Source organism: Dama dama, chromosome 7 (assembly GCF_033118175.1).
Source record: "Dama dama isolate Ldn47 chromosome 7, ASM3311817v1, whole genome shotgun sequence".
Classification (NCBI taxonomy): Eukaryota; Metazoa; Chordata; class Mammalia; order Artiodactyla; family Cervidae; genus Dama; species Dama dama.
Window position 1 is genome coordinate 52,109,403 of NC_083687.1, and position 25,567 is coordinate 52,134,969.

Genomic DNA, 25,567 nt, shown 5'->3' on the forward strand with positions numbered 1-25,567 from the left:
CTCCAACCTTAGCCATTTTATCCCTAATTGCTAAAGACTTGGTGTCCTCTCCCGCTCTTTCCTGCTGTCTGCTCCAGTTCCCTGGAGAATGTCAACACAGTCTGCCGGGTTGTCTTCTGCTCCTTGAAACTTCTCTCTTCTCCTGGGGTTTTTGTTGCTGTGGTCGGTGTTTATAATATTTGGATCTCTTTCATACACAGGCTTTCCACAAATGCCTGACAATTCTGGGATGTTTGTTATATTAAGGAGAAAACACAAAACAAGGTTGGAAATTGTTTACATTGCAGAATGTGAGTGATCCAGGGGAGAGCAGTTTTTTTGTTTTTTGTTTTTTTTTGCTAAAGAACCAGCAAATGGAGGAGCCTCCTGGTCTGGCGGCAGGCAGGGTGGAGTGTGGGTGGTCCCACGGGATCTGTGATCCCCTCCTTTCAGTATGAAGCAGGGCAAAGGCTAATAGAGTTTTGTAAAGAGATCGCACTGGTCAAAGCAAACACAGGCCATGGCAAAGGCAGAGGAACCAATGTCCAAATTGCCAAATTTGTTGAATCATTGAAAAAGCAAGAGGGTTTCAGGAAAACACCTATTTCTGTTTTATTGACTATGCCAAAGCCGTTGACTGTGTTGATCACAGTAAACTGGAAAATTCTGAAAGAGATGGGAATACCAGACCACCTGACCTGCCTCTTGAGAAATCCATATGCAGATCAGGAAGCAACAGTTAGAACCGGACATGGAACAACACACTGGTTCCAAATAGGGAAAGGAGATTGTCAAGGCTGTATACTGTCACCCTGCTTATTTAACTTATATGCAGAGAGTACATCATGAGAAATGCTAGGCTGGATGAAGTACAAGCTGGAATCAAGATTGTTGGGAGAAACATCAATAACCTCAGAAATACAGATGACACCACCCCCATGGCAGAAATTGAAGAAGATCGAAAAAGCCTCTTGATGAAAGAGGAGAGTGAAAAAGTTGCCTTAAAGCTCAACATTCAGAAAACTATATCATGGCATCTTGTCCCATCACTTCATGGCAAATAGATGGGGAAACAGTGGAAACAGTGTCTGACTTTATTTTTCTGGGCTCCAAAATCACTGTGGATGGTGACGGCAACCATGAAATGAAAAGACTCTTACTCCTTGGAAGAAAAGTTATGACCAACTTAGACAGCATATTAAAAAACAGAGACATTACTTTGCCAACAAAGGTCTATTTAGTCAAAGCTATGGTTTTCCCAGTAGTCATGTATGGATGTGATAGTCGGACTATAAAGAAAGCTGAGCACCAAAGAATTGATGTTTTGGACTGTGGTGTTGGAGAAGACTCTTGAGAGTGCCTTGGATTACAAGGAGATCCAACCAGTCCATCCTAAAGGAAGTCAGTCCTGAATATTCACTGGAAGGACTGATGCTGAAGCTGAAACTCCAATACTTTGCCCACCTGATGGGAAGAACTGACTCATTTGAAAAGACCCTGATGCTGGGGAAGATTGAAGGCAGGAGGAGAAGGGGACGACAGAAGATAAGATGGTTGGATGGCATCACCGACTCAATGGACATGAATTTGGGTAAACTCGGGAGTAGGTGATGGATGGGGAGGCCTGGTGGGATACAGTCCACCGGGTCGTAAAGAGTTGGACACGACTCAGCGACTGAACAACAACACCAGAGACAGAAGCTGAACACATGCTCACCAGCCTACAGACTATTTCTGTAGCAGAGCGAGACAATACTTCCACGTTGAAAACCACTTCTTCGCTTATTACCTAGTTCCTCCGTCAACTGGGATATAAATGTCCAAACACTGAGTCTCATTTACTAAGATCCTTCTGATTTGTCCTGAGCTGTGAATTTGAAAATAACATGCCACATAATCATGAGCTGACTTTCATGATCACTTTTTAATAACATAAAAATCCTTACCAGTCCATCATATAAAGATTAAAGAAATCTGAATCCTAAGAAAGAAAAAACATGGGACCAAATTTAAGCAGTTTATCATAAAGACATTGCAGATATTAAAGAGAACGATCAACAATCTAGTGGGACTTTTACATTAAGGGACAGCTCTTCTTCATTCAATGACATGCCAGTAAGAAACATACAGATTTCACAGGACTCCGAGCGGGCGCGGTGTCCAGAATCCATACTCACAGCTTCGTGACGTCCGCCGCGGCCACTGGGTCCGAAAGGAAGCCCCGCCCGCCTTCTGCCTTGTGCAGGCCGGTGCTGTGGCCTCCACCGCAGCATGTGTCTGGAGCCAGGCAGGAGCGGGATGGGCAGGGACCTCAACCTGGGGCCCAAAACCCGCGGCCAGAGGGGCGGGGCGGCCGGACCGCAGGGCGGGCCGGACCGGGCCATGCCGGAGGGCGGGGCCACAGTTAGGACCGCACACGGAGCAACAGCATCTCAGCATCTTTCTCCCCCAGATGCCCGCTGGGTAGCAGAGCTGGAAAACCCCACGCTCCATGTGTTGGATGCTTATTGTACCCAGGACTCTATCAGGTCACAAAAGAGGCAAGAGATAAAAGTGATCAAACATGCTCTTCCTCTTCTGTCTGTTCAGAGGGATGGGAAAGAGGTTGTGTCTTGGTGCAGCGAGTGGCGGCTCTGATGGGCACATAACTGGCCCGATGGGGCCAGAAGGACGGAGCTGGTGATGCTGTGGGGCTTGGGCTGGCTCCCGGGTGACCGAGGAGCCGGGCCGAGGGAGGGGTGAGGTCCAGGGGGAGGCTGGAGGAGGAACCAACCAGGCGGAGTCACTGGTGGGAAAGGGCTCCCGCTCCGCGAGGTACACTCAGGACCCCGCACAGGGTGTGGGCCGGAGCGGCCAAGGTGCGGCAGGCAGTGCTGGAAGGATTGGGCAGGGCTGGACGGGAGAGAAGCTGGAGGCCGTTAGTCTGTCCGTCACGGGGCTGTGGTTGGAAAAGGCTCTTGAGAGTCCCTTGAAGTGCAAGGCAATCAAACCAGACAGTCCTAAATGCAACAAATCCTGAATATTCACTGGGAGGACTGATGCTGAAGCTGAAGCTCTAATACCTTAGTCCCCTGATGTGAGGAGCTGACTCATTGGAAAAGACCCCGATGCTGGGAGAGATTGGAGGCAGGAGGAGAAGGCGAGGACGGAGGATGTGATGGTTGGATGGCGTCACTGACTCCGTGGACATGAGTTCGAGCAAATCTGGGAGTTGATGATGGACAGGGAAGCCTGGTGCGCTGCAGTCCATGGGGTCGCAAAGAGTCGGACACGACTGAGTGCTGAACCACAGCATGGGGAACCATTGTGAGCTTCAGACTGGACGAGTGACATGATTCCTGCTTTCATCCGTTTCCTGCCACCCCCCTCCCATGTCCGTTCTGACCCCAGCCCCGGCCCTGTGGAGGGACTGGGTGCCGCGGGACAGGCCCCAGGGGCCCTGAGGATGCGGCTCTGGGGACCAGGGCACAGCCAGGCGGGCCTGAGCCTGGGCCGTGCCACAGTGACGGGGTGCTGCCCAGAGCTGATGAGACGGCGGGCATCACAGGATGTGAGGACCAGGTGGACTGGGGGCAAGGGGCCAGGGAAGGACTGGAGATGCAGGTGCCACTTACTAATCTAACTCAGGTAAACAAGGCATTGACCTTCCCGACCCAGGAATGCAATGTGGATAACCATAGTGTCAATGCAATCAACACTTATCTTATAAGAAGTTTTCTGGAAGCTATGTAGAAGTTTTCTGACACTGTCCAGAAGGGAGGAGGTTTCCGTGATTTTCAAAGTCTTTATTTCATGATCTGACTTTCAGCTCTAGAGAAGAAACAGAGTTGGTTTCTGGCAAGTGCACCCCAACAGGTCTGGGTAACCCCTCAGAGCACCATCTCCCACCACCACCGAGGTCTGTCCCTCTTGGCCTCCTGACTCTCAGCCCAGTGAGTCCTGTCTGGGTATTGTTAGCGACAGACCGTGCCTGCAGCTCTGCCTGCGGGCTCTCAGATGCCTTTTCTCAGCAGCCCTCAAAGACCAATGCTGAGCATGGCCCTGTTCTGCAAAGGTTTCAGACTTTGAAGACCTTTCTCCCTCTCAACTTCTTTCTTCTGTAACTTTGAAGACTTTACTCCTTCTAAGCTGCTTTCTTCCTGAACTTTGAAGGCCTTTATTGCTCTCAACTTGTTTTTTCCTTAACTTTGAAGGCCTTTATCCCTCTCAACTTTTTTCTTCCTTCACTTTGAAGACCTGTCTCCCTGTCAACTTGTTTCTTCTGAAACTTTGAAGACCTTAGTCCTTCTAAACTGTTTTCTTCTTGAATTTTGAAGAACTTTCTCCCTCTAAACTACTTTCTCCCATAACTTTGAAGACCTTTATCTCTCTAAATTTGATTTTTCTTACCTTTGAAGACCTTTCTCCCTCTAAACTTGTTTTCTCCATGAGTGCTGCATCCTTGCATAATGAAGACTGTCAACTCAAACAGCAGGGACGTCACGGCGTCTCCCACAAGCATGGCACTGGGCTGGGCGCTGAGCGCCTGGATGAGGACATGACCTCCGAGCTGAGGTGCCTCACAGGTGATGAGAGACCAGAAGTGCTCAGAGGTCCTTCCTAGATGTTATGAGAAAACATCTAGATGGTGGCAGCCACACACACATTCCCCAAGACAGTCCCCGGCAGACACTTCACTCTGGACTGACTTTATGGATGAGATTCTGTGTTCAGTATGGTTCCCACTAGGTGACCGCCCTCAGGACAGCCTCATTCTCCCTGACTTGATTTTGTGTGGGTACCATCAACTGCAGTGTCTGGACAGATTTCTAAGGGCTGGTGAGGTTTCCTGGGGGATGTGATTATGCACAAATGTTAAAGCAGTTCAGCCAGACGCAGAAGGAAATAGCATTTTAGATGCGGGTCTTGCCAGTGATGTCAGAGAACGGGCCCTCTTAGAATGACCTGGGAGGTCCCGGGAGGTTGCGGTGGGGGTCAGGGGATATGTCCCAGCAGGAATTGAGGAGAAGACAGTGACAGGAAGGAGCCTTGAAATCCAAGCCTGCCCAGTTCGGGAAGGGCCTGCACCCAGCACACGGAACCCAGGGAAGGTGCCCGGGGGTTCCGGGGTTCCGCACATAAAGAGCTGGGCAGTTGGCTCCCCTGCTCCCTGCACCCCTGTCCTCAAGTGTTTCAGCTTCTGGAGAGAAACAGGAGGGAGCCGGGTGGAGGGGCCCCGAGCCCAGGAAGGTGTCCCAGTGTCGGCAACGCTGAAAGACACATCAGGCTGACGGTTACAAATGAAGGTTGATGAACCAGGAGGTTCCTGCATCACCAGGCTGACCCAGCACCACCCCCAGTGAGGGCAAGGCCCCTGAAACGGCCCCAGGAGCGGAGATGAAGGATGTGTGAGTCCCAGAGGAGTGCTTGGCTCTGCAGCCCCGTCAGAGGGCCGGGACCCTCCTCCGGCTCACTAATCTCTCACCACCACCAGCCTGCGTGTCACATGGCGGAGAAGTGGGGCCTCAAGTGTGGCCGTAGGGAGGGTTTTTTCCAGACCAAGGAATTTTATGAAAGCTACAGAGATTGAAAGCTTCTGTTTCACAAAGAGGTTTCTCTCTAAAAACCCGGTTCGGTCCTAATGTGGGTTAATGACGCAGAGGAAAGGACCAGGTGGCCCTAAAGAGACACTGAAGAAGCAAGTCAGATGATAGGGGTCAGATTCCCTGAGACTCAGAACAAAGCAATACCAGTGTGACTCAGAAAGGGGTAAGAGGTCCTAGGTGGGGCGGTGAGGGTGGCGGTGACCTGCCCAGGAACGAGGTCTGGGAAGGGAGGACCCAGGGTGGTCCTCCCACAGCCCAGCGGGAACAGGGAGTCGGGGGAACGCACAGGCTGGGGTGCACGGGGCGGACGTGTTGGGAGTGACGCCAGGGAGGGGGCCGCAGAAACAAGAGGGAGGCAGACATAATTCAGAAGCAATGTTAAAATTCAAACTCATGTTTCAGATGTGTGTCTCTAAGCCCACGGTGAAGACATGTGCTACCGTTGCTTGTATTTCCTTCTCAGGACTGTCTGAACCTGACTCTCTGACAGCAGTTACACCTATTTGCTCCACAGAGTTGGTGGACAGATTCCAGAAGACACTGCGTGTCAGGTTTGTTAATGTCAGTGAGACATGATGGGAAGCTTGGTGAACATCTGTCTCCACCACTGTTGACGGGAAATACCACCCCTGACTTTGCACGTCACCCACTAGGCCGCCAAAGAGAAACCTCCAGAGTCATCACTGTGCTGGAGATGTGGTGGGTTCTGACATGAAAGGGGGCTGATTACGTGTCCAGCCAGCATTTCTCAAAGGCAGCACCGCTGACAAGTGGGGTCAGATGGCCATTCCTGGTGTGGCTGCCTGGGCACCTCCCACTAGAGGCCAGCTGCGCCTCCCTCAGTGATGACAAGAAAAATACCTCCAGGGCTGCTACTTGTCTTCAGGGGGGCAGTGCCCACCAGCTGAGGACGGGTGTCACAGACTCATGCAGCCCAGGAGCGCATAAACCATGATAAGCTGAGGAAGAGAGAAAAACTCTCTCTGGGGCTGAATCTAACCTGGCCTGGGGAATACAGGGAAGAGCATGTATAGAAATGGAAGTGAAAATGGTTCACCAGCTATGTCAGAGAATTTTCCAGACCCAGCGGAGACTTTGTCGCCATGAGAGTTTAGGTGATTCCTGTATCCCCCACCACCCCCAACCCCCACCCCAGCCAGAGATTACCTGCTCCATGAGCAGAACCAGGGCCCTGGGAAACCCCGTTGGGTTCCCTGGCCGCATGTCAGGCGAACGTGCACACAGCCTGACACTAATTGCTGTTGTTAATTATATTACATGTGAATTACATACATGATCCCGATCGTATGTTAATGTCGTGCATATGGCGAGGTTCCAGGACACATTCACCCTGAGTTTGTGGTGATCGGGCATCGGAAACCAAGACACCTGTTTCCTCACAAGCAGCGTGTCCTCGCTGCCCGGGCTCATGACCGGTGACTCTGGCCCCCAGGCCCCTGTGGGCGAGAGCCCCTCTCCCTCTGCTCTAGCCGCCAACAGTTCTCTGAGCCGGAGCCACCCACCCTCAGCTCTCAGAGCCTCAGAGCCATGCCGGGGGCAGGGCAGGTGTGACCCAGCTCTGAGCTAGGGAGGCATGGCTGAGGAATCAGGGGAGTCTGAGCCAAGGAGCCACAGAGAGCCCTGGACTGCTGCTGGCTGGCCTTCAGGTTGCTGCCTGAACCACCATCCAGAACAGAGTTCCACAGGTAAACAGTGCAGTTCTCTGCAAAGGAAAGCCACATTCAAATCCCCAAGTCCTGAGGTGGTTTGCCAGAAGTTTCACCTTCATTTTCTGCTTGAAGGATTCCTTAACAAAAGAAACCCCCTGTTCTGTTCAGCTTAGCCACTGGGTCATGGCCAACTCTTTGTGATCCCATGGACTGCAGCACACCAGGCCTCCCTGTCCGTCAGCTACTCCCAGAGCTTGCTCAAACTTATGGAGTCAGTGATGCCATGCAACCATCTATCTCTTCCAGTGTCATCCCCTTCTCCTCCTGCCCTCAATCTTTGCCAGCATCAGGGTCTTCTCCAAGGAGTCACTTTTTTGCATCAGGTGGCCAAAGAATGGCAGCTTCAGCTTCAACATCAGTCCTTCCAATATTCAGGACTGATTTCCTTTAGGATTGACTGGTTTGATCTCCGTGCAGTCGAAGGGAGTCTCAAGAGTCTTCTCCAACACCACAGTGCAAAAGCATTAAATTTTTGAAGCTCAGTCTTCTTTATGATCCAACTCTCCTATCCATATTATGACTACTGGAAAAACCATAGCTTTCACTAGATGAACCTTTGTTAGTAAAAAAATATCTCTTCTTTTTAATATGCTGTCTAGGTTAGACATAAGTTTTCATCCAGGGAGCAAGTGTCTTTTAATTTCACAGCTGCAGTCACCATCTGCAGTGATTTTGGAGCCCAAGAAAATGAAGTCTCTCACTCCTTCCTCTGTTTTCCCATCTATTTGCCATGAAGTGATGGGACCAGATACCATGATATTCACGTTTTGAACGTTGAGTTTTCACCCAACTATCTCCTTCTTCTCTTTCTTTTTCATCAAAGGCTCTTCAGTTCCTCCTGGCTTTCTGCCATAAGGGTGGTGTCATCTGCATATCTGAGGTTATTGATATGTCTCCCGGCAATCTTGATTCCAGTTTGTTACACAGAAATAAACAGGTTTAATTCTCAATACATTCCTTAATTTCAGCGTGCAGCTATGAAAAGAGAAGACCTGGAAACAACAGAGAGAAGTACTAGCACACACATCACCCAGTTGGGTTCCCAGCCGACATCCAGACTCTAGCATCCCTGGGAAATCCCGAATGAGGTCCGTCTGGACCCCCAGCGAGGAAAGGATCCCGGGCTGTGCGTCCACCCCAAGGGTGAGACTTCACACTAGGGATATGGGGGCTCCCATTTATAATCCCAGACTGCACAATGATATCATCAACGGCTCTGTGAAATCATCGCAGCTCGAGGTTTTTCCCTAATAGCTGCAATGCTGTTTGTTTAATCTTGAGAATCAGAAGATCCCTTAGACTGGGTCCTATCACCCAGAAGCTAAGAAATTCCAAGACCCACTCGCTTTCATATCTAAAGTGCCCCTTGACTTGCTGGCAATGATTGTCATGCTTGTCATGCCTCGGACTGTGGACGGACAGACGGCTCACTTCAGGTGACAGTGGGCACAGGCTTGGGGGCGGGGGGTGCGCTGACGCCGCTGGGTGGTGCGCTGACGCACCCGCCCACCCGCACCCGCCCACCCGCTCACAAGGGCAGCGTCTCCACAGCCTGCCTCTCCTCAAGGCTCAGGCGCTGACGTGGGCACAGCAGAGACAGCGGACCAGAGACAGGCTGAGAAAGTGGGTCACACCATTAGGTTGGAGGGAGCCCAGCTCCGGATGATGCCGCAGGGAGGCCAGTGGATGCCTCACCGCTCGCCACCTGAACCTCAGCATCGGCCGCGCGCGGACCCCACGTCTCAGCAGGGAGCACGGGCGGCTGCAGAAACCTTCGTGCAGTTCAGTCGTTCAGTTGTGTCTGACTCTTTGTGACCCCATGGACTGCAGCACGCCAGGCCTCCCTGTCCATCACCAACTCCTGGAGTGACTCAGACTCATGTCCATTGAGTCAGTGATGGCATCCAGCCATCTCATCCTCTGTCGGCCCCTTCTCCTCCTGTCTTCAATCTGTCCCAGCATCAAGGTCTTTCAAAGGAATCAACACTTCGCATCAGGGGGCCAAAGTATTGGAGCTTCAGCCTCAGCATCGTCCTTCCAATGAACACTCAGGACTGATTTCCTTTGGGATGCACTGGTTGAAACCATAGCCGCCTCTTTTTCTCCAGTACCAGCAGCAGGATGGAAGGTCACCCGGCATGGATCCATGACGTGGTCTGAAGGCCTCCTTCTCCTGAGCAGGAACTGTCTGCTCATCGCTGACCCTGGGGGCAACTGAACATGCTCAGGGAGTGTGGATGTCAAGCACTAGAACAGCCTCTGACCACAGACCCTCCAGTGCAGACACAGTGACTCGGGGATTGGACTTCTCCCGGTCTGGGTCACAGGCCTCCCCTCTTCTGCTGGTTTCTGGAGGGCTCAGGTTCGGGGGTCTCTGAGGCCTGCCCCCCCTCCCTGCGGCTGCTGTAGCCTCTGCTTCGCTCTGTTCTCAGGGGGAGGCCACTGTGCAGAGGAGACAGGGAAGGCCCGCTCATCCTTCCAGGCCCGGAGCAGACAGCGCTCCCCCCAAGGGCCTGGACGGGGCGGGTGGAGGGTGGGCCCAGAGAGCAGGCAGCCAGTGCTCCCCGCTGGCGTGACCACCGAGCGCCCTCCTCCGATGGCGACTGCAGCTCTGAGAAGGCGCGGGACACGAGACCACACGGGCACACAAACACACACACACAGGCGGTCTCCATCAGCCCTTTATTTGTGGACCTTCGCCAAGGTCACTGGGGTTGCAGCTCTTCCAGACATCGGGAGAGCGGTGAGGAGCACCGGGGTGCCTCCAGCACCCCGTCATGGTGAGCAGAAGCGGCCGCAGAACAGGATGGCCCCTGTCTTGCCGTGCTGGATGAAGAAGAGGAAGGGCCGGTCTGCACAGAACCGGGGCACGATCCGCAGGCAGCGCATCACGGGCCCGGCCCTCGTGGCGGCCGCAGCCTCCGTGCCCTCTTCGGTGACCTCCACGAAGGACTTGTGCACGACCTTGGACAGGTGCAGGTCTAGCCCGTACGACATCCCTGTGAAGTCAGCCAGGGCCGCGTCGAAGGCATCGGTCATGCCCAGGTCTCGGAGGACACCCTCCATGTCATAACTCTCCTCCAGCGTGAATCGGGGCAGGAACACCACCACCTCATCCTCGGCCAGCACGTCCGGCTTCGTCCATGCGACGAATTTCTCGTAGGTCAGGGCCTTCTCCACCTGGAGGAGAAGGTAGAAGATCTCAGGGTCTGCAGCAGCTCCGCCCCGGGGACCGTCCCCTGTGACCCACACTCTGCGCCCTGCGGGCCCGGGGCGGCCTGCCAGCTGCACACGATTTCCCGGAGCCCAGTGACCGGCAGGGATCCCGACGAGACCCCGGGCTCCGGGGCCAAGGATGCCCGGTTACCGTGTTCAAGTCAGTGGTTTTACTGGGCAGCAGGATGACCATGTTGATTTCTTGGCCGACGTAGGGAAGCACCAGAATCTGGGTGCTTATCTCTTCAATGTAGGTCATTTTAAAGGTGGACTTCGTGAACATCATTTGTACAGGTTTCTCCACGGTCTATAAAGGAAAGGGATAAACCTTAACTGGAAAGGAGACCCGTGGACACTCTGGACGAGTCATCAGAGCCGGCCACCTGGGCACACACACTCTGTCTTGTCTTCCAGACCCAGCCCAGCTCCGCGTCGTCAGCTATCTGCTCGGCTCCAGCTCCCACCCCGGGTTGCCAGCGCTCAGGCCTCAGGCTTCTCTTCTCCTGCTGACCCAGGAGGTCTCTGCACGGACATTCCCAGCAGGACCTCACCCTGGCTCCTGCCTACCTGACATCTGCATCTGGACGCCAAGGAGCCTCCGTGTCGGCACACACACTGGCGGCTCGGTTCCCCCCACACCTGCTCCATCTATACTTTCCCATCTCTGCTCACGGCGACACCACTCCTCCCCAGTCAACCCTGCAGTGTCCTGGGCCCCTGTCCCTCCCACCCCACAGCTGACCCATGAACAAATCATGTTGGCTCTATTTTAAAGACATCAGGGCTTCCCTGGTGGCTCGGGGTAAATAATCCGCCTTCCAATGCAGGAGACACAGGCTCCACCCCTGGTCTGGGAAGACCCCACAGCCCTGGGGCTCTAAGCCCTCAGGCCACAGCTCCTGAGCCTGGGCTGAGAGCCCGGGACCGCAGCTCCTGAGGTCACAGGCCTGGATCCCGAGCTCAGCACCAAGAGAAGCGCCAGTGAAAGGAGCCCCAGCACGGAGCCCAGAGGGACTCCACCACGGCAGCTGCAGGAGAGGCTGTGGCCAGGAGAGCCGGCACGGCCGAGAATAAACACATGCAATTAATGAACATACAATACAGTCTGACTTGTGCTTCCTACCCCACCACGCTCAGCCCAGCCTGGGTCATCAGGAAAACTTCCAAGTAACCTCCCTGGTCCTGTACCCGGGCCCGAGGGGCTCTGGGAGATCAGAGCCACTGGGAGAGGCCCCGGGCTCTGCGAGAGCTCAGAGGAGGGACACAGGAACCAGAACCCGGGCTGGGGAGACCGCTAGGGAGGCTTCTGGACGGCCCTGCAGAGAAAGGCGTCTGTGCTGGTAGCTACTGACGGGATGGGGTCAGACGTTAGGATCCAGGCCCACGGAGCTTCATAGCCACGGTCTCAAGATTGACCTGGATCCTGGGAGTTCTAGTAGGCCCAGAGACCTGCGAGCTGCCCCGGGGGATGTGTGATACAAGACAGAACACCTCCGCACAGACCCCCCGATGATACAGCATAGGAGGAGCAGGGGGAAAGGAAGCCAGGGTTTACCCGGATCCACATCTGGGCCGCCACGGCCACAAGAGGCACAGGTTCCTTGAGGTCAGCCTGCTCACACGCTCCGTAAAGCAAGGGGACCCCAGGGACCATTTCCAAGAACCTCCTTCGCTTTATGAAACATTCTTGTTCACCTCGCTGACGTGGAATGGCCTTTCCACGGTGTGCTGTTTGTTAAACTGTTTAGCCCAGTTTCCTTTGAAGTAGATGGCATTCACGAGAACCAGACGAGTCATGGGATCAACTGAATTTGCAGCGAGCAAGTCTTTAATTTTACCTGCAAAGCAGAATTAAAGAAGCAGTGAGCAAGCAGGGTTCCCTGGGGGAGGTGCTGGGCACAGTATTTACTGGCCCGCCCCCTGGAGGAGTCAGGCACTGACCAGAGGGCTCACTTTCCCCCAGACAACCATGGACAGTGAGTTGTCTGTTCACTCGCTAAGCTGTGTCTGACTCTCTGTGACCCCATGGACTGCAGCCCACCAGGCTCCTGCGTCCATCGGATTCCCCGGGGAAGTAAGTATACTGGAGCAGGTTGCCATTTCCTTCTCCAGGGCTCTTTCTCACCCAGGGATCCAACCCGCCTCCCCTGCATTGGCAGGTGGATTCTTTACCATCGGACCCACCAGGGAAACCCGTACAGGCAGCCTGGCCCCTAAAGCAAAATCAGCGACCAAAACCTTAAAATTTCTACTCACAAAGAGACATTGAGTTGCATAAAACACATACAATGAAGAAATCATAAGGGCAGGATAATTCACAGTGACAGAAAAAGGATTGTTCAGTCTACAACGTGAGGGGACTGTCCTGAAGGGGAGAGGTCGAAGCCAGCGTGGCGAGCACGAGAACGAAGAACCGCAGGTGGACCGGGGCTTGACCGAGTGTCCTGCAGTGATGCTCAGCGACCCGCAGAGCATGAGCTCCGCTGCACAGGCAGGGGGGTGGAGCCCGCATCCAGAGTTTCCTTCCGCCCTTTGTGAAAAGGCAGACTATATGAACATTACTGCACCAGCAAAAAATCAAAGTGTGTTTGCTCTGGAAGAAGTGCAGCAAATACTGATGAAGAATGGGGAAAGCTAGAGAAATTTATTCCTGATTACATTTCAGGAGTGCATTTTGAAAGTTATAGTTATTCATAGAAAAAGCCATTCCTGTTTACATTTGCTGGTCTTGGGAAGGAACTGATGGATAACAAGACTGATTCAAATACTGTGCAAACAGAAGTACTAACATGTTCTCACCTTCTGTCTTTTCGGCTACCCAGGTGTTTATGTGCTTCCTGGACTCCTCCGTAGCGCTGACAAAGTCCAGGTCTTCCATCTCTGCTTGGTAGAATATGCGGCAGGCATCTTTGAAAGACTAGGAGAGACGGAGTGACAGAATCACATGGCTACAGAAACAGACCACGCCAACAGCTCACTTCTTCACTCTGCCAAACCTCAACACTGATCATTGGACGGTTACTTGTGGAACATACAAACAAATGTGAGAAATTAACCTTCAATCCGGTTTCTCAATTTTTAGCTACAATGAATAAATGACAGTAAAATCACAGGCTTCCCAGGTGGCACAGTAGTAAAATATCCGCCTGCCAGTGTTGGAGACGAGGGTTTGATCTCTGCGTGGGGAAGATCCGCTGGAGAAGGAAATGACAACCCGCTCCAGTATTCTTGCCTGGACAATCCCATGGACAGAGGAGCCTGGTGGGCTACAGTCCAGGGGGTCACAAAGAGTTGGACACGACCCAGCGACTGAACAACAACAGACACACATGTCTGGAGATGCAGAGACTTTCTCTATGCACAGGGGACAAGCCCTTATACTGGGCATGGGGACCAGGGCGTGGAAGAGAGTGTGGGAGGACTCTGGCTTTGACTGCATTTTTATATGATTAAGAACACACTCACAGATTAGTGAGCTGTGTATTAAAAATTTTTTAAAATCATGAAAGCACTGTAATTAAATAGAACCAGAGTAAAAAAGACAAAAACTTAAAAAAAAATTCTGCATAGGAAAAGATAATTAAAATATTTACATGTATAAAAATATTGAACAATCCTCACAATGCACAGAAAACTTCTAAAAACAACATCAGAAATATTCTATTTGATCACTTCTTTGTTTGGGCCAACTCATCTGCAACTGTGGTATGATCCGTGTTAGTTCTCTGACAATCATCTCATCGAAGCTTCACGAACATGTGAACAATGCTGTCACATGTGAACAATCCCTCCTCTTACAGGCAATGACCGATCGGTTCCAGGAAGTGTGAGGTCATGACTGGAGTCCCACACCCCGCCCACCGTGCGGGTCTCAGCCCATAGGGCCTCAGCTGCATCACAAGGCCCAGCTCCCACCTCCTCACGACCTCGGTCTCTATCTGCTTCGGGAAAACGCGAGTATGACTTACCGAGAGGAAATCGTAAGTCTTCTCTCCAAAGAGCCTGTTGGCGGTTCTGAGCAAGTACTGTGTGCCGGGCCTGTTAACTTCGCTGAGAAGGTTCTGAAAACCCTGGTGGACATCGTCACCTCCGCCACTGCTCGTGCTTAGAGAGAGCGTCTGAAATCAAAAACAGATAAAAGCTCACAACTGCAGTACGCCCTGACTACAAGTAATGGATAGAACACTGAGACAGCCTAGGAACCGCACTAATCCTCACTGCAGCTTAAAGCAAGACTCACCCAAATCAAGGCACAAGGCCTCTGAGAGCCCCCCAGTGACGGCGGGCACAGAAGTGCCCCTCGGCGAGCCCAGTGCCTTGCGCTCGCGGTCTGCCTGCAGACAGGGCCGGCGGACAGGCCTCCCGTCTCTGCACAAACAGGCCACGGCTTCAGGTCTGGATTGGTGTCGGGACAGGCTCTGACCAGTGGGACACAGAGGTGGCTCTTCTGGGCCTGGGCCTTTGTAAAGGCCTGGCAACTCCATGTTCATTGTCTTGCCCCCTGTTGCCAGGGTGCAGAAATGCCCAGCCATTCTGCTGGGTCCTCATGACAATGCGGGAGAGCGGTCACACAGAGGACAGCTCCTTGCGGGATCGGGGCCGCTCCTGGATCACATGGAGCCCAGCAGGCACTGTGCGGCCAGGACGCAGTCTGAGGCCCAGTCCCGGTCATTCCCGGTCGTCGGCAGTTTGACGGCAGCCACAGAGAGAAGGTCCAGACAGCTGAGGCCGGAGGTCTGGGGGGGGCCACTGCTGGAGGAGAGGAGCTCGGGCGGGAGCCCTGGAGAGACACCCGTCCAGGGCGGAAAGGCCGGCCCTCTGCCCAGAATCGGAACCTGCACAGGAGGTGCTCAGAGAGAGGACGGCCCCTTCAGAGCCTGGGAAGCGGGAGGGGAGTCAGTGACGAGCACCAGAGGGGACTGCTCCCTTTTCAGGCAGAACTTAGAGGGAACATATGTGTCTCCCGGTGGCGCAGTGATAAAGGATCCACCTGCCGGTGCAGGAGACTCAAGACTCGCGGGTTCGATCCCTGGGTCAGGAAGATCCCCTGGAGGAGGACATGGCAACCCACACCAGTGTTCTCTCTGGAGAATCCCATGGACAGAGGCGCCTGGAGGGCTGGAGTCCACGGGTCACAAAGCGCCGGACACGACTGCTCGGGAGCTCCCCCGTATTTGCGTCCTAACACTTGCTGGGTGGAGAGTGCAAATGCTTCTCACTCCCAGCCCCTCCAGCTGGCAGAGGACCCTGAAAGTGATAGCCTTAGGGCAGAGGTCAAACTCAAGGCCCAGGCTCAAGGAGGGGGATCAGGACTCTGGTATACCTGGAGACCCTCTGGACCCCAGGCCCTGGGAGGGGTAAGGGCACCCCATCTACAGGAGGGCTGTGACCCCCACGGGGACAGAGGTCAGCGCCCCACCGCCACTGTGGCCCAGAAGCTGACGTCCACACCCTGTGCAGCCCGCTGGGGCTGGCTCTGGGAGTCTTTGCCAGCAGGGCCTTGGGCAGCGGGTCTGAGCAGAGGCTCCATGAACGCTTGCTCATTCAAGCCTGTCCTGCTTGAATCAGGTGCTGCGCAGTCAGGAGCCCCAGGCCACCAGCCAGAGAAGAGAGGGAGGCCCAGGAAGGGGCGGACGCGGGAGTGAGGCCTGTCTGTCGAGCAAGGCCTCTGGGATTCGGATTGTGGACACCGTCTCACGGGAAAAGAAACACCGTAGGCTGCCAGCCAGAACTGGCTTCCCGAACGTACCTGGGACATCTGGGCTGCGGTGTTGCCCCTGGCCCCCATGAGGACCATGGCCAGGGCAGAGGAGATGCTTAGGGGTGAGATAAACACATTTTTCGAGTTGTCTTCACCCAGCTTTTTCAGAAGGGTCAAGGCAAAGGTGCCGTTGGCTTCTGACAGCGCATCCATGGTGGCGAGTCTGAAAGGATGGATTTATAACCAGTGTCACGTAAATTCAGGCCACAGGTTGACTGCGTCTCATCTGATCTTAACTGTTGTGAGCACTGACGCTCTGCTTCAACGAGCAGACAGGTACACGCACAGAACTCGGTGTCCTCGGGGTTTCCCCTGCTGACCCTGCCCAGGCCCTGTCACCCGATCGGGACAAGGGCCTTGGTAGGTGCCCACGTAAACCTGCAGGGCCCGGCCTCGGAGGTCACAGCCCCGTCACGGAGGGCGTCTGGTCCAGAACAGGACACTGTGGGGAGGGGCCGGGGTGGGCAAGCATTCAGGGCCTTTCTGTGTGTGGTGGGAAGGGATGAGAGCTGAGAGACCCCAGCTCTTCACCAGAAAGTAGTGTCCGTGATAGACACCGACCTGGGAAAAGAGAGCAGGAGAGCCCGAGGAAAGGGCCCGAAGCCGCAGGGCGTGCAGGCTGGCAGCCCCCTTCCAGGCCCTCCCTGCATGAGGACGGGGAGGCACCAGGTAATCTGTGCTCCTGATGGGGTGCAGGGCAGCTCACCCCACAACACCCCACTGTAGCACAGTGACTGCTCTGAATTAAGGAGACTTGAGAAACAGCTGTTGCAAAACCATCTCTGCCCTTCTTCTGTTCCCCCTGAAAGCTGAAAATAAATCTCCATGTGCAAATACCCTCCCTGTACCAGGAGGTAGAGAGACATCTTTACGGCCAAAGAGGGGAACGCAAGGCTGAAAAGGCTGAACAAGAAACCAGCAAACCCTGTCACTTCAAGAACTTGCTACCCAAGCACAACCCCCTTGTTTTGTCAAATCTTCACACACACACAGCCAGCCTTGTCCCTTCTTGAGTCTTGTATATTTGAGGTTACCATATGCATAAAATTCAGTGGGGTTGGTTTTCTGCCATTGATTTGTCTTAGGTCAATTTAATTACTAGACCAGCCAGGAAGAACATAGAGGAGAGGAAACACTCCCCCCACACATTCTCTTCCATCTTTAATATCCAACCAGGTTAGTAGCTAAGTCGTGTCCGACTCTTTTGTGATTCCATGAACGACAGCCTTCTGGCCCTTCTGGCCCCTCTCTCCATGGATTTTCCATGCAAGAATACTGGAGTTGGTTGCCTTGGAGAAGGACATGACAACCCCCTCAAGTATTCTTGCCTGGAGAATTCTCTGTCCATGAGAGAGGAGCCTGGCAAGGTACAGTCCATGGGGTCCTAAGGAGTCAGAATCGACTGAGATTCTCTGATTCCAACAACTCAAGGAACTTCCCTTCCCCTCTGGGCACTTTTAATGCCCTTGTCACCCCTGTGGACGGGCTCTTGTTTTCCGCACCTCCTCCCGGCACGCGCAGTAGCTGTTATCTGAGGGGCACTTGGGAAGGTGTGGCTGCCTGCTGCGGGCAGAGAGCTCTGCAGTCATCTGCCCTCCTCTCCTGCATTTTCCATCTCCATGGTATTTTCTTCATTTTCTGGAAGACACAGTTGACTTTCTCTTCCAATTTTTCTGCTGCTCTTCTCCAACCTTAGCCATTTTATCCCTAATTGCTAGAGACTCCCTGTCCTCTCCCGCTCTTTCCTGCTGTCTGCTCCAGTTCCCTGGAGAATGTCAACACAGTCTGCTGGGTTGTCTTCTGCTCCTTGAAACATCTCTCTTCTCCTGGGGTTTTTGTTGCTGTGGTTGGTGTTTATAATATTTGGATCTCTTTCATACACAGGCTTTCCACAAATGCCTGACAATTCTGGGATGTTCGTTATATTAAGGAGAAAACACAAAACAAGGTTGGAAATTGTTTACATGGCAGGATGTGAGTGATCCAGGGGAGAGCAGTTTTTTTGTTTTTTGTTTTTTTTGCTAAAGAACCAGCAGATGGAGGAGCCTCCTGGTCTGGCGGCAGGCAGGGTAGAGTGTGGGTGGTCCCACGGGATCTGTGATCCCCTCCTTTCAGTATGAAGCAGGGCAAAGGCTAATAGAGTTTTGCCAAGAGAACACACTGCTCATGGCAAACACCCTCTTCCAACAATACAAGAGAGGACTCTACACATGGACATCACCTGATGGTCAATGCCAAAATCAGATTGATTATATTGTTGGCAGCCAATAATGGAGAAGCTCTATACAGTCAGCAGAAACAAGACCGGGAGATGACTTTGTCTCAGGTCATGAACTCCTTATTGCCAAATTCAGACTTAAATTGCAGAAAGTAGGGAAATCACTAAACCCTTCAGTTATGACCTACATCAAATCATTTACGATTATACAGTGGAAGTGATAAATAGATTCAAGGTATTAGATCTGATAGACAAAGTACCCGAAGAACTATGGATGGAGGTTCATGATATTGTACAGGAGACGGGGATCAAAGCCATCCCCAAGAAAAAGAAATGCAAAAAAGCAAAGAGGCTGCCTGAGAAAGCCTTACAAATAGCTGTGAATAGAAGAGAAGTGAAAAACAAAGGAGAAAAGGAAAGATACAGCCAGTTGAATTTTGAGTTCTAAGGAATAGCAAGGAGAGACAAGAAAGCCTTCCTTAGTCACCAGTGCAAAGAAATACATGAAAACAATAGAATGGGAAAGATTAGAGATCTCTTCAAGAAAGTGAGAGATACCAAGTGGCTTCCCTGGTAGCTCAGTCAGTAAAGCATCTGCCTGCAATGCGGGAGACCCAGGTTCAATCCCTAGGTCAGGAAGATCCGCTGGGAAAGGAAATGGCAACCCACTCCAGTATTCATGCCTGGAAACTCCCATGGACAGAGGAGCCTGGTAGGCTACAGTCCAAAGGGTCGGAAAGAGGAGGACACGACTGAGCGACTTCACTTTCACTTCTTTCAAAGGAACATTTCAAGTGAGGATGGGCACAATAAAGATCAGAAATGCTATGGACCTAACAGAAGCAGGAGACATTAAGAAGAGGTGGCAAGAATATACAGAACTATACAAAAGAGATCTTCATGACCGAGATAATCACGATGGTATGATCACTCACCTAGAGTCAGGCTTCCTGGAATGTGCAGTCAAGTGGGCCTTAGGAAGCATCACTACCAACAAAGCTAGAAAGCAGGTGGTGATGGAATTCCAGTTGAGCTATTTCAAATCCTAAAAGAAGATGCTGTGAAAGAACTGGATATGGAACAACACACTGGTTCCAAATAGGGAAAGGAGAACGTCAAGGCTGTATATTGTAACCCTGCTTATTCAACTTACTTGCAGAGTACATCATGAGAAATATAGGGTTGGATTAAGCACAAGTTGGAATTAAGACTGCTGGGAAAAATATAAAGAACCTCAGATATGCAGATGACACCACCCTTATGGCTTAAAGTGAAGAACGAAAAAGCCTCTTGATGAAAGTGAAAGAGGAGAGTGAAAAAGTTGGCTTAAAGCTCAACATTCAGAATACTAAGATCATGGCATCTAGTCCCATCACTTCATGGCACATAGATGGGGAAACAGTAGAAACAGTGGCTGACTTTATTTTTGGGGCTCCAAAATCACTGTGGATGATGACGGCAGCCATGAAGTTAAAAGACGGTTGCTCCTTGGAAGAAAAGCCATGAACAACCTAGACAGCATATTAAAAAGCAGAGACATTACTTTCCCAAAAAGATCTGTCTTGTCAAAGCTATCGTTTTCCCAGTAGTCATGTATGGATGTGAAAGTTGGACTATAAAGAAAGCTGAGTGCCGAAGAAATGATGCTTTTGAGCTATGGTGCTGGAGAAGACACTTGAGAGTTCTTGGACAGTAAGGAGGTCCAAGCAGTCCTTCCTAAGGGAAATCAGTCCTGAATATTCATTGGAAGTTGAACTCAATTCTTTGGCTACTGGATGGGAAGAACTGACTCATTTGAAAAGACCCTGATGCTGGAAATGTGTGAAGGCAGGGTGAGAAGGGGACGCCAGAGGATGAGTTGGTTGGATGGCATCACTGACTCAATGGACATGAATTTGGATAAACTCTGGGAGTTGATGATGGACAGGGAGGCCTGGCGGGCTGCAGTCCATGGGGTCGCAAAGAGCCGGACAGGACTCAGCGACTGAACAACAACACCAGAGACAGAAGCTGAACACATGCTCACCAGCCTACAGACTATTTCTGTAGCAGAGTGAGACAACACTTCCACATTGAAAACCACTTCTTCACTTATTACCTGGTTCCTCCGTCAACTGGGAAATAAATGTCCAAACACTGGGTAGCATTTACTAAGATCCTTCTGATTTATCCTGAGGTGAGTATTTGAAAATAACCCGTCACATAATCATAAGCTGAATTTCATGATGACTTTGGAATAACATAAAAGTCCTTACCAGTCAATCATAAAAAGATTAAACAAGTCTTAATCCTAAAAAAGGAAAAAAAGGGGGGAGCAAATTTAAGCAGTTTATCATGACATTGCAGATATCAAAGAAAGCCATCAACAATCTAGTCAGACTTTTACATTAAGCGACAGCTCTTCTCCATTCAATGCACATGCCAGTAAGAAGCATACAGTTTCAGAGGACCTCGAGCGGGCGCGGGGTCCAGGATCCACACTCCCAGCGTCGTGATGTCCGCCGCGGCCACCGGATCCGAAAGGAAGCCCAGCGCAGCGCCAGCCCCCGCCCGGCCCGCCCGCCTACCGCCTGGCGCAGGCCGGTGCCTCAGCCCCACCGCCCCTCACGTACCTAGGGAGGCAGGAGAGGGCTGCGCAGGGACCCGGCTAGCAGGGCCCAAATACCCCGGCCAGAGGGGCGGGGCGGCCAGGCCGCAGGGCGCGGCCGAGAGGGAGGGGCGGGCCGGGCCGGGCCATGCCCGAGGGCGGGGCCGCAGTTAGGACCGCACACGGAGCAACAGCATCTCAGCATCTTCCTCCCCCAGATGCCCGCTGGGTAGCAGAGCTGGAAAACCCCACGCTCCATGTGTTGGACGCTTATTGTACCCAGGACTCTGTCAGGTCACAAAGGAGGCGAGAGATAAAACTTATCAGACACGCGCCTCCTCTTCTGTCTGTTCAGAGGGACGGGAAGGGGTTGTGTCCGTGCAGCGGGTGGCGGCTCTGATGGGCGCATGACCGGCGCGATGGGGCCAGAAGGACGGAGCTGGTGATGCTGTGGGGCTTGGGCTGGCTCCCGGGTGACCGAGGAGCCGGGCCGAGGGAGGGGTGAGGTCCAGGGGGAGGCTGGAGGAGGAACCAACCAGGCGGACTCACTGGTGGGAAAGGGCTCCCGCTCCGCGAGGTACACTCAGGACCCCGCACAGGGTGTGGGCCGGAGCGGCCAAGGTGCGGCAGCCAGTGCTGGAAGGATTGGGCAGGGCTGGACGGGAGAGAAGCTGGAGGCCGTTAGTCTGTCCGTCACGGGGCTGTGGTTGGAAAAGGCTCTTGAGAGTCCCTTGAAGTGCAAGGCAATCAAACCAGACAGTCCTAAATGCAACAAATCCTGAATATTCACTGGAAGGACTGATGCTGAAGCTGACACTCTAATACCTTAGTCACCTGATGTGAAGAGCTGACTCATTGGAAAAGACCCCGATGCTGGGAGAGATTGGAGGCAGGAGGAGAAGGCGAGGACGGAGGATGTGATGGTTGGATGGCGTCACTGACTCCGTGGACATGAGTTCGAGCAAGCTCTGGGAGATGATGATGGACAGGGAAGCCTGGTGCGCTGCAGTCCACGGGGTCGCAAAGAGTCCGATAGGACTAGGGGGCTGAACCACAGCATGGGGAACCATTGTGAGCTTCAGACTGGACGAGTGACATGATTCCTGCTTTCATCCGTTTCCTCCCCTCCCTCCCTCCCGTGTCCGTTGTGACCCCAGCCCCGGCCCTGTGGAGGGACTGGGTGCCGCGGGACAGGCCCTCAGGGCCCTGAGGATGCGGCTCTGGGGACCAGGGCACAGCCAGGCGGGCCTGAGCCTGGGCCGTGCCACAGTGACGGGGTGCTGCCCAGAGCTGATGAGACGGCGGGCATCACAGGATGTGAGGACCAGGTGGACTGGGGGCAAGGGGCCAGGGAAGGACTGGAGATGCAGGTGCCACTTACTCGTCTGCCTCAGGTCCCTGTGCTCGTTGTGGCGTGTTAACTGAGAGGAGCCTGCGGGGAAGGGGAGCGTCGGGTCTAGTGCAGAATCGCTGTGCTTAGTCAGTCGTGTCGGCCTCCTTGAGACGCCATGGACTGTGCCCACCGTGGACTGAAAATCCACTCATAGGCTTTTCAGTTCCTGCACCAGCGGAACTTCCCGACCCGGGGATCAAGCATGCATCTCCTGTCCAAGAGGACTCATGTTGTCTGAGGAGCATTAGGTGAAGGTGTCCAGGAGACAAGCAGGAAGAGAGCAGGGTGTGGGGCGTAGGTGCTGGGAGCCGCATGCGGGATTCAGCGGCCCAGCCGCGTCTGTGTGTCAAAGAGTCATAGCTGAGGACAGAAGCTGGGGCCACGGCGGGGTGAGAGTGAAAGTCACTCAGTCGTGTCCGGCTCTGCGGCCCCATGGACTGTATGGTTCATGTATAGAATCCTGCAGGCCAGAATGCTGGAGTGGGTAGCCTTTCCCTTCTCCAGGGGATCTTCCTGACCTAGGGATGGAACCTGGGTATCTGCCATCACAGGCCAATTCTTTACCATCTGGGACACCAGAGAAGTCCCAGAAAGACACATAGGGGACCTGAAATCCTTCTGACAATAATTAAAACTCAAAAGATTTTGAAATGTTATCTTTTCCAACTAAATTTTCCATATGTGATTCCTTTTAGGAAAGTAGCATTGTATCTGACAAATCTTTTCCTATCTGGTAAATCTGAAGGATCCTGCCAAAAAAAGAAAAACAAGGCATTGATCTTCCTAACCCAGAAATGCAATGTGGATAACCTAGTGTCAATGCAATCAACACTTATCTTATAAGAGGTTTTCGGGAAGCTATGTAGAAGTTTTCTGACACTGTCCAGAAGGGAGGAGGTTTCCGTGATTTTCAAAGTCTTTATTTCATGATCTGAGTTTCAGCTCTAGAGAAGAAACAGAGTTGGTTTCTGGCAAGTGCACCCCAACAGGTCTGGGTAACCCCTCAGAGCACCGTCTCCCACCCCCACCGAGGTCTGTCCCTCTTGGCCTCCTGACTCTCAGCCCAGTGAGTCCTGTCTGGGTATTGTTAGCAAAAGACCGTGCCTGCAGCTCTGCCTGCAGGCTCTCAGATGCCTTTTCTCAGCAGCCTACAAAGAGCAATGCTGAGCATGGCCCTGTTCTGCAAAGGTTTCAGAACTTTGAAGACCTTTCTCTCTCTCAACTTCCTTCTTCTGTAACATGAAACTTTACTCCTTCTAAGCTGTTTTCTTCCTGAAATTTGAAGGCCTTTATCCCTCTCAACTTGTTTCTTCCTTAATTTTGAAAACCCTTCTCCCTCTGAACGTTTTTCTTCCTGAAGTTTGAAGACCTTTATCTCTCTAAACTTGTTTCTTCCTTAACTTTGAAGACCTTTCTCCCTCTAAACTTGTTTCTTCGGTAACTTTGAAGAACGTTATCCCTCTGAACTTGCTTTTTCCTTAACTTTGAAGATCTTTGTCCCTCTCAACCTCTTTCTTCCATAAATTTGAAGACCTTTCTCCCTCTAAACGTTTTTCTTCCTTCACTTTGAAGACCTTTATCTCTCTAAACTTGCTTCTCCGTTCACTCTGAAGACCATTCTCCCTTTAAACGTGTTTACTCCATGAGGGTTGCATCCTTGCATAATGAAGACTGTCAACTCAAACAGCAGGGACGTCTCGGCGTCTCCCACGAGCGTGGCCCTGGGCTGGGCGCTGGGCGCCTGGCTGAGGACACGACCTTCGAGTTGAGGTGCCTCACAGGTGATGAGAGACCAGAAGTGCTCAGAGGTCCTTCCTAGATGTTATGAGAAAACATCTAGATGGTGGCAGCCACACACACATTCCCCAAGAACGTCCCAGGCAGACGCTTCACTCCGGATGGCCTTTATGGAGGAGCTTCTGTGCTCCCCACTAGGTTAGGACAGCCTCATTCTCCTTGACTTGATTTTGTGTCCGTAGCATCAACTGCAGTGTCTGGACACATTTCTAAAGGGCTGGTGAGGTTTCCTGGGGGATGCGATTATGCACAAATGTTAACGCTCTTCAGCCAGACACAGGGGGAGAAAGCATTTTAGATGCGGGTCGTCCCGCAGATGTCAGAGTACAGGTCCTCTGAGAATGAACTAGAGGTCCTGAGAGGTGCTGGTGGGGGCCGGGGGAAGTGTCCCAGAAGGGATTGAAGAGAAGACAGTGTCAGGAAGGAGCCTTGAAATCCACGCCAGGCCAGATCGGGAAGGGCCTGCACCCAGCACACGGAACGCAGAGCAGGGCGCCCGGGGGTTCTGGGGTCCCGCACATAAGGTGCTGGGCAGTCGGCTGCCTGGGTCTGTGCACCTCCTGAGCGTGACTTCAGTTCCCCGGATTTGTCCTGCTCAAACCTCCCACATGTAAGTGGCTTTTCCACCTGGAAAACTGCTCAGATCCTAAATCCAGAAGACTTCCTCTGACCCGCACACCTGTCTTATCACCCCCGGCCCCAGCTCCTCACCCCCACACCTCAGAGCATGTGCGTGGTGGGCTCTGCTTCAGGACGATCCACAGACTGTTTTCTTTGCATAAACACTGCAGGACCCGTCCCAGAGTCTCGGGTGTTCCTGCCCTGTGAGCTCAAGGGTAAGACAGAGAACACCCAGAGCGAGCAGAGGTTTGTGAAGAACGATGTGCCCTGAACTCATTCACTGTGTTTTTTCAGTATGCTCCTAGCCAGGTGCTGGGTTCAGGGCATTTATTTGTTCGTGTCATGCCCGGTTCTCCGAGTCAGAACCTGTTGTGTCAGAGGAGAGGCAGAGGTCACGGTTCAGCACTCTGAAGTGCAAGAGAAGGGTGTCGGGTCCCCGCAACCGCCTGAATGGGGTGCTTCTTCCCAGAGAGGCTCGCAGCTCTGGCCATCCTTGGGCCCACACACCAGCTGTCCTCCTGCCCAGGAGTTAGCGTCCAGCCCTCTGGGAGCCAGGCCTCGTTCGACGTGTCCGCAAGGAAGGACAGGAGGCAGAGGCTTCGTCCTGCCATTGGCCTCTCTCTCCACGGGGAGTCCAGGTGAGCCCTGATCCAGGGGCAGCCGCCTGAACGCAGCGCCGG

At 52.8% G+C, this 25,567-nt stretch overlaps 1 protein-coding gene across 4 annotated transcripts; it reads right to left on the bottom strand.

The window, feature by feature from the left end:
• Positions 1-9,977: 9,977 nt before the first annotated feature.
• LOC133059219 (serpin B6-like) lies at positions 9,978-21,185 on the bottom strand. Of its 4 annotated transcripts, none has more exons than XM_061146230.1 (7): positions 21,102-21,185; positions 16,260-16,434; positions 14,479-14,628; positions 13,310-13,427; positions 12,206-12,348; positions 10,662-10,817; positions 9,978-10,474 (listed from the first exon to the last, which is right to left on the bottom strand). In XM_061146230.1, exons 2-7 carry the CDS (start codon positions 16,422-16,424, stop codon positions 10,070-10,072), a joined length of 1,137 nt encoding a protein of 378 aa, XP_061002213.1. In that variant the 5' UTR covers positions 16,425-16,434; positions 21,102-21,185; the 3' UTR covers positions 9,978-10,069. The 4 variants fall into 4 exon arrangements, with proteins under 4 accessions (XP_061002213.1, XP_061002215.1, XP_061002212.1 ...); XM_061146232.1 differs by lacking the exon at positions 21,102-21,185 and adding an exon at positions 20,940-20,961; XM_061146229.1 differs by lacking the exon at positions 21,102-21,185 and adding an exon at positions 20,745-20,766.
• Positions 21,186-25,567: the final 4,382 nt, after the last annotated feature.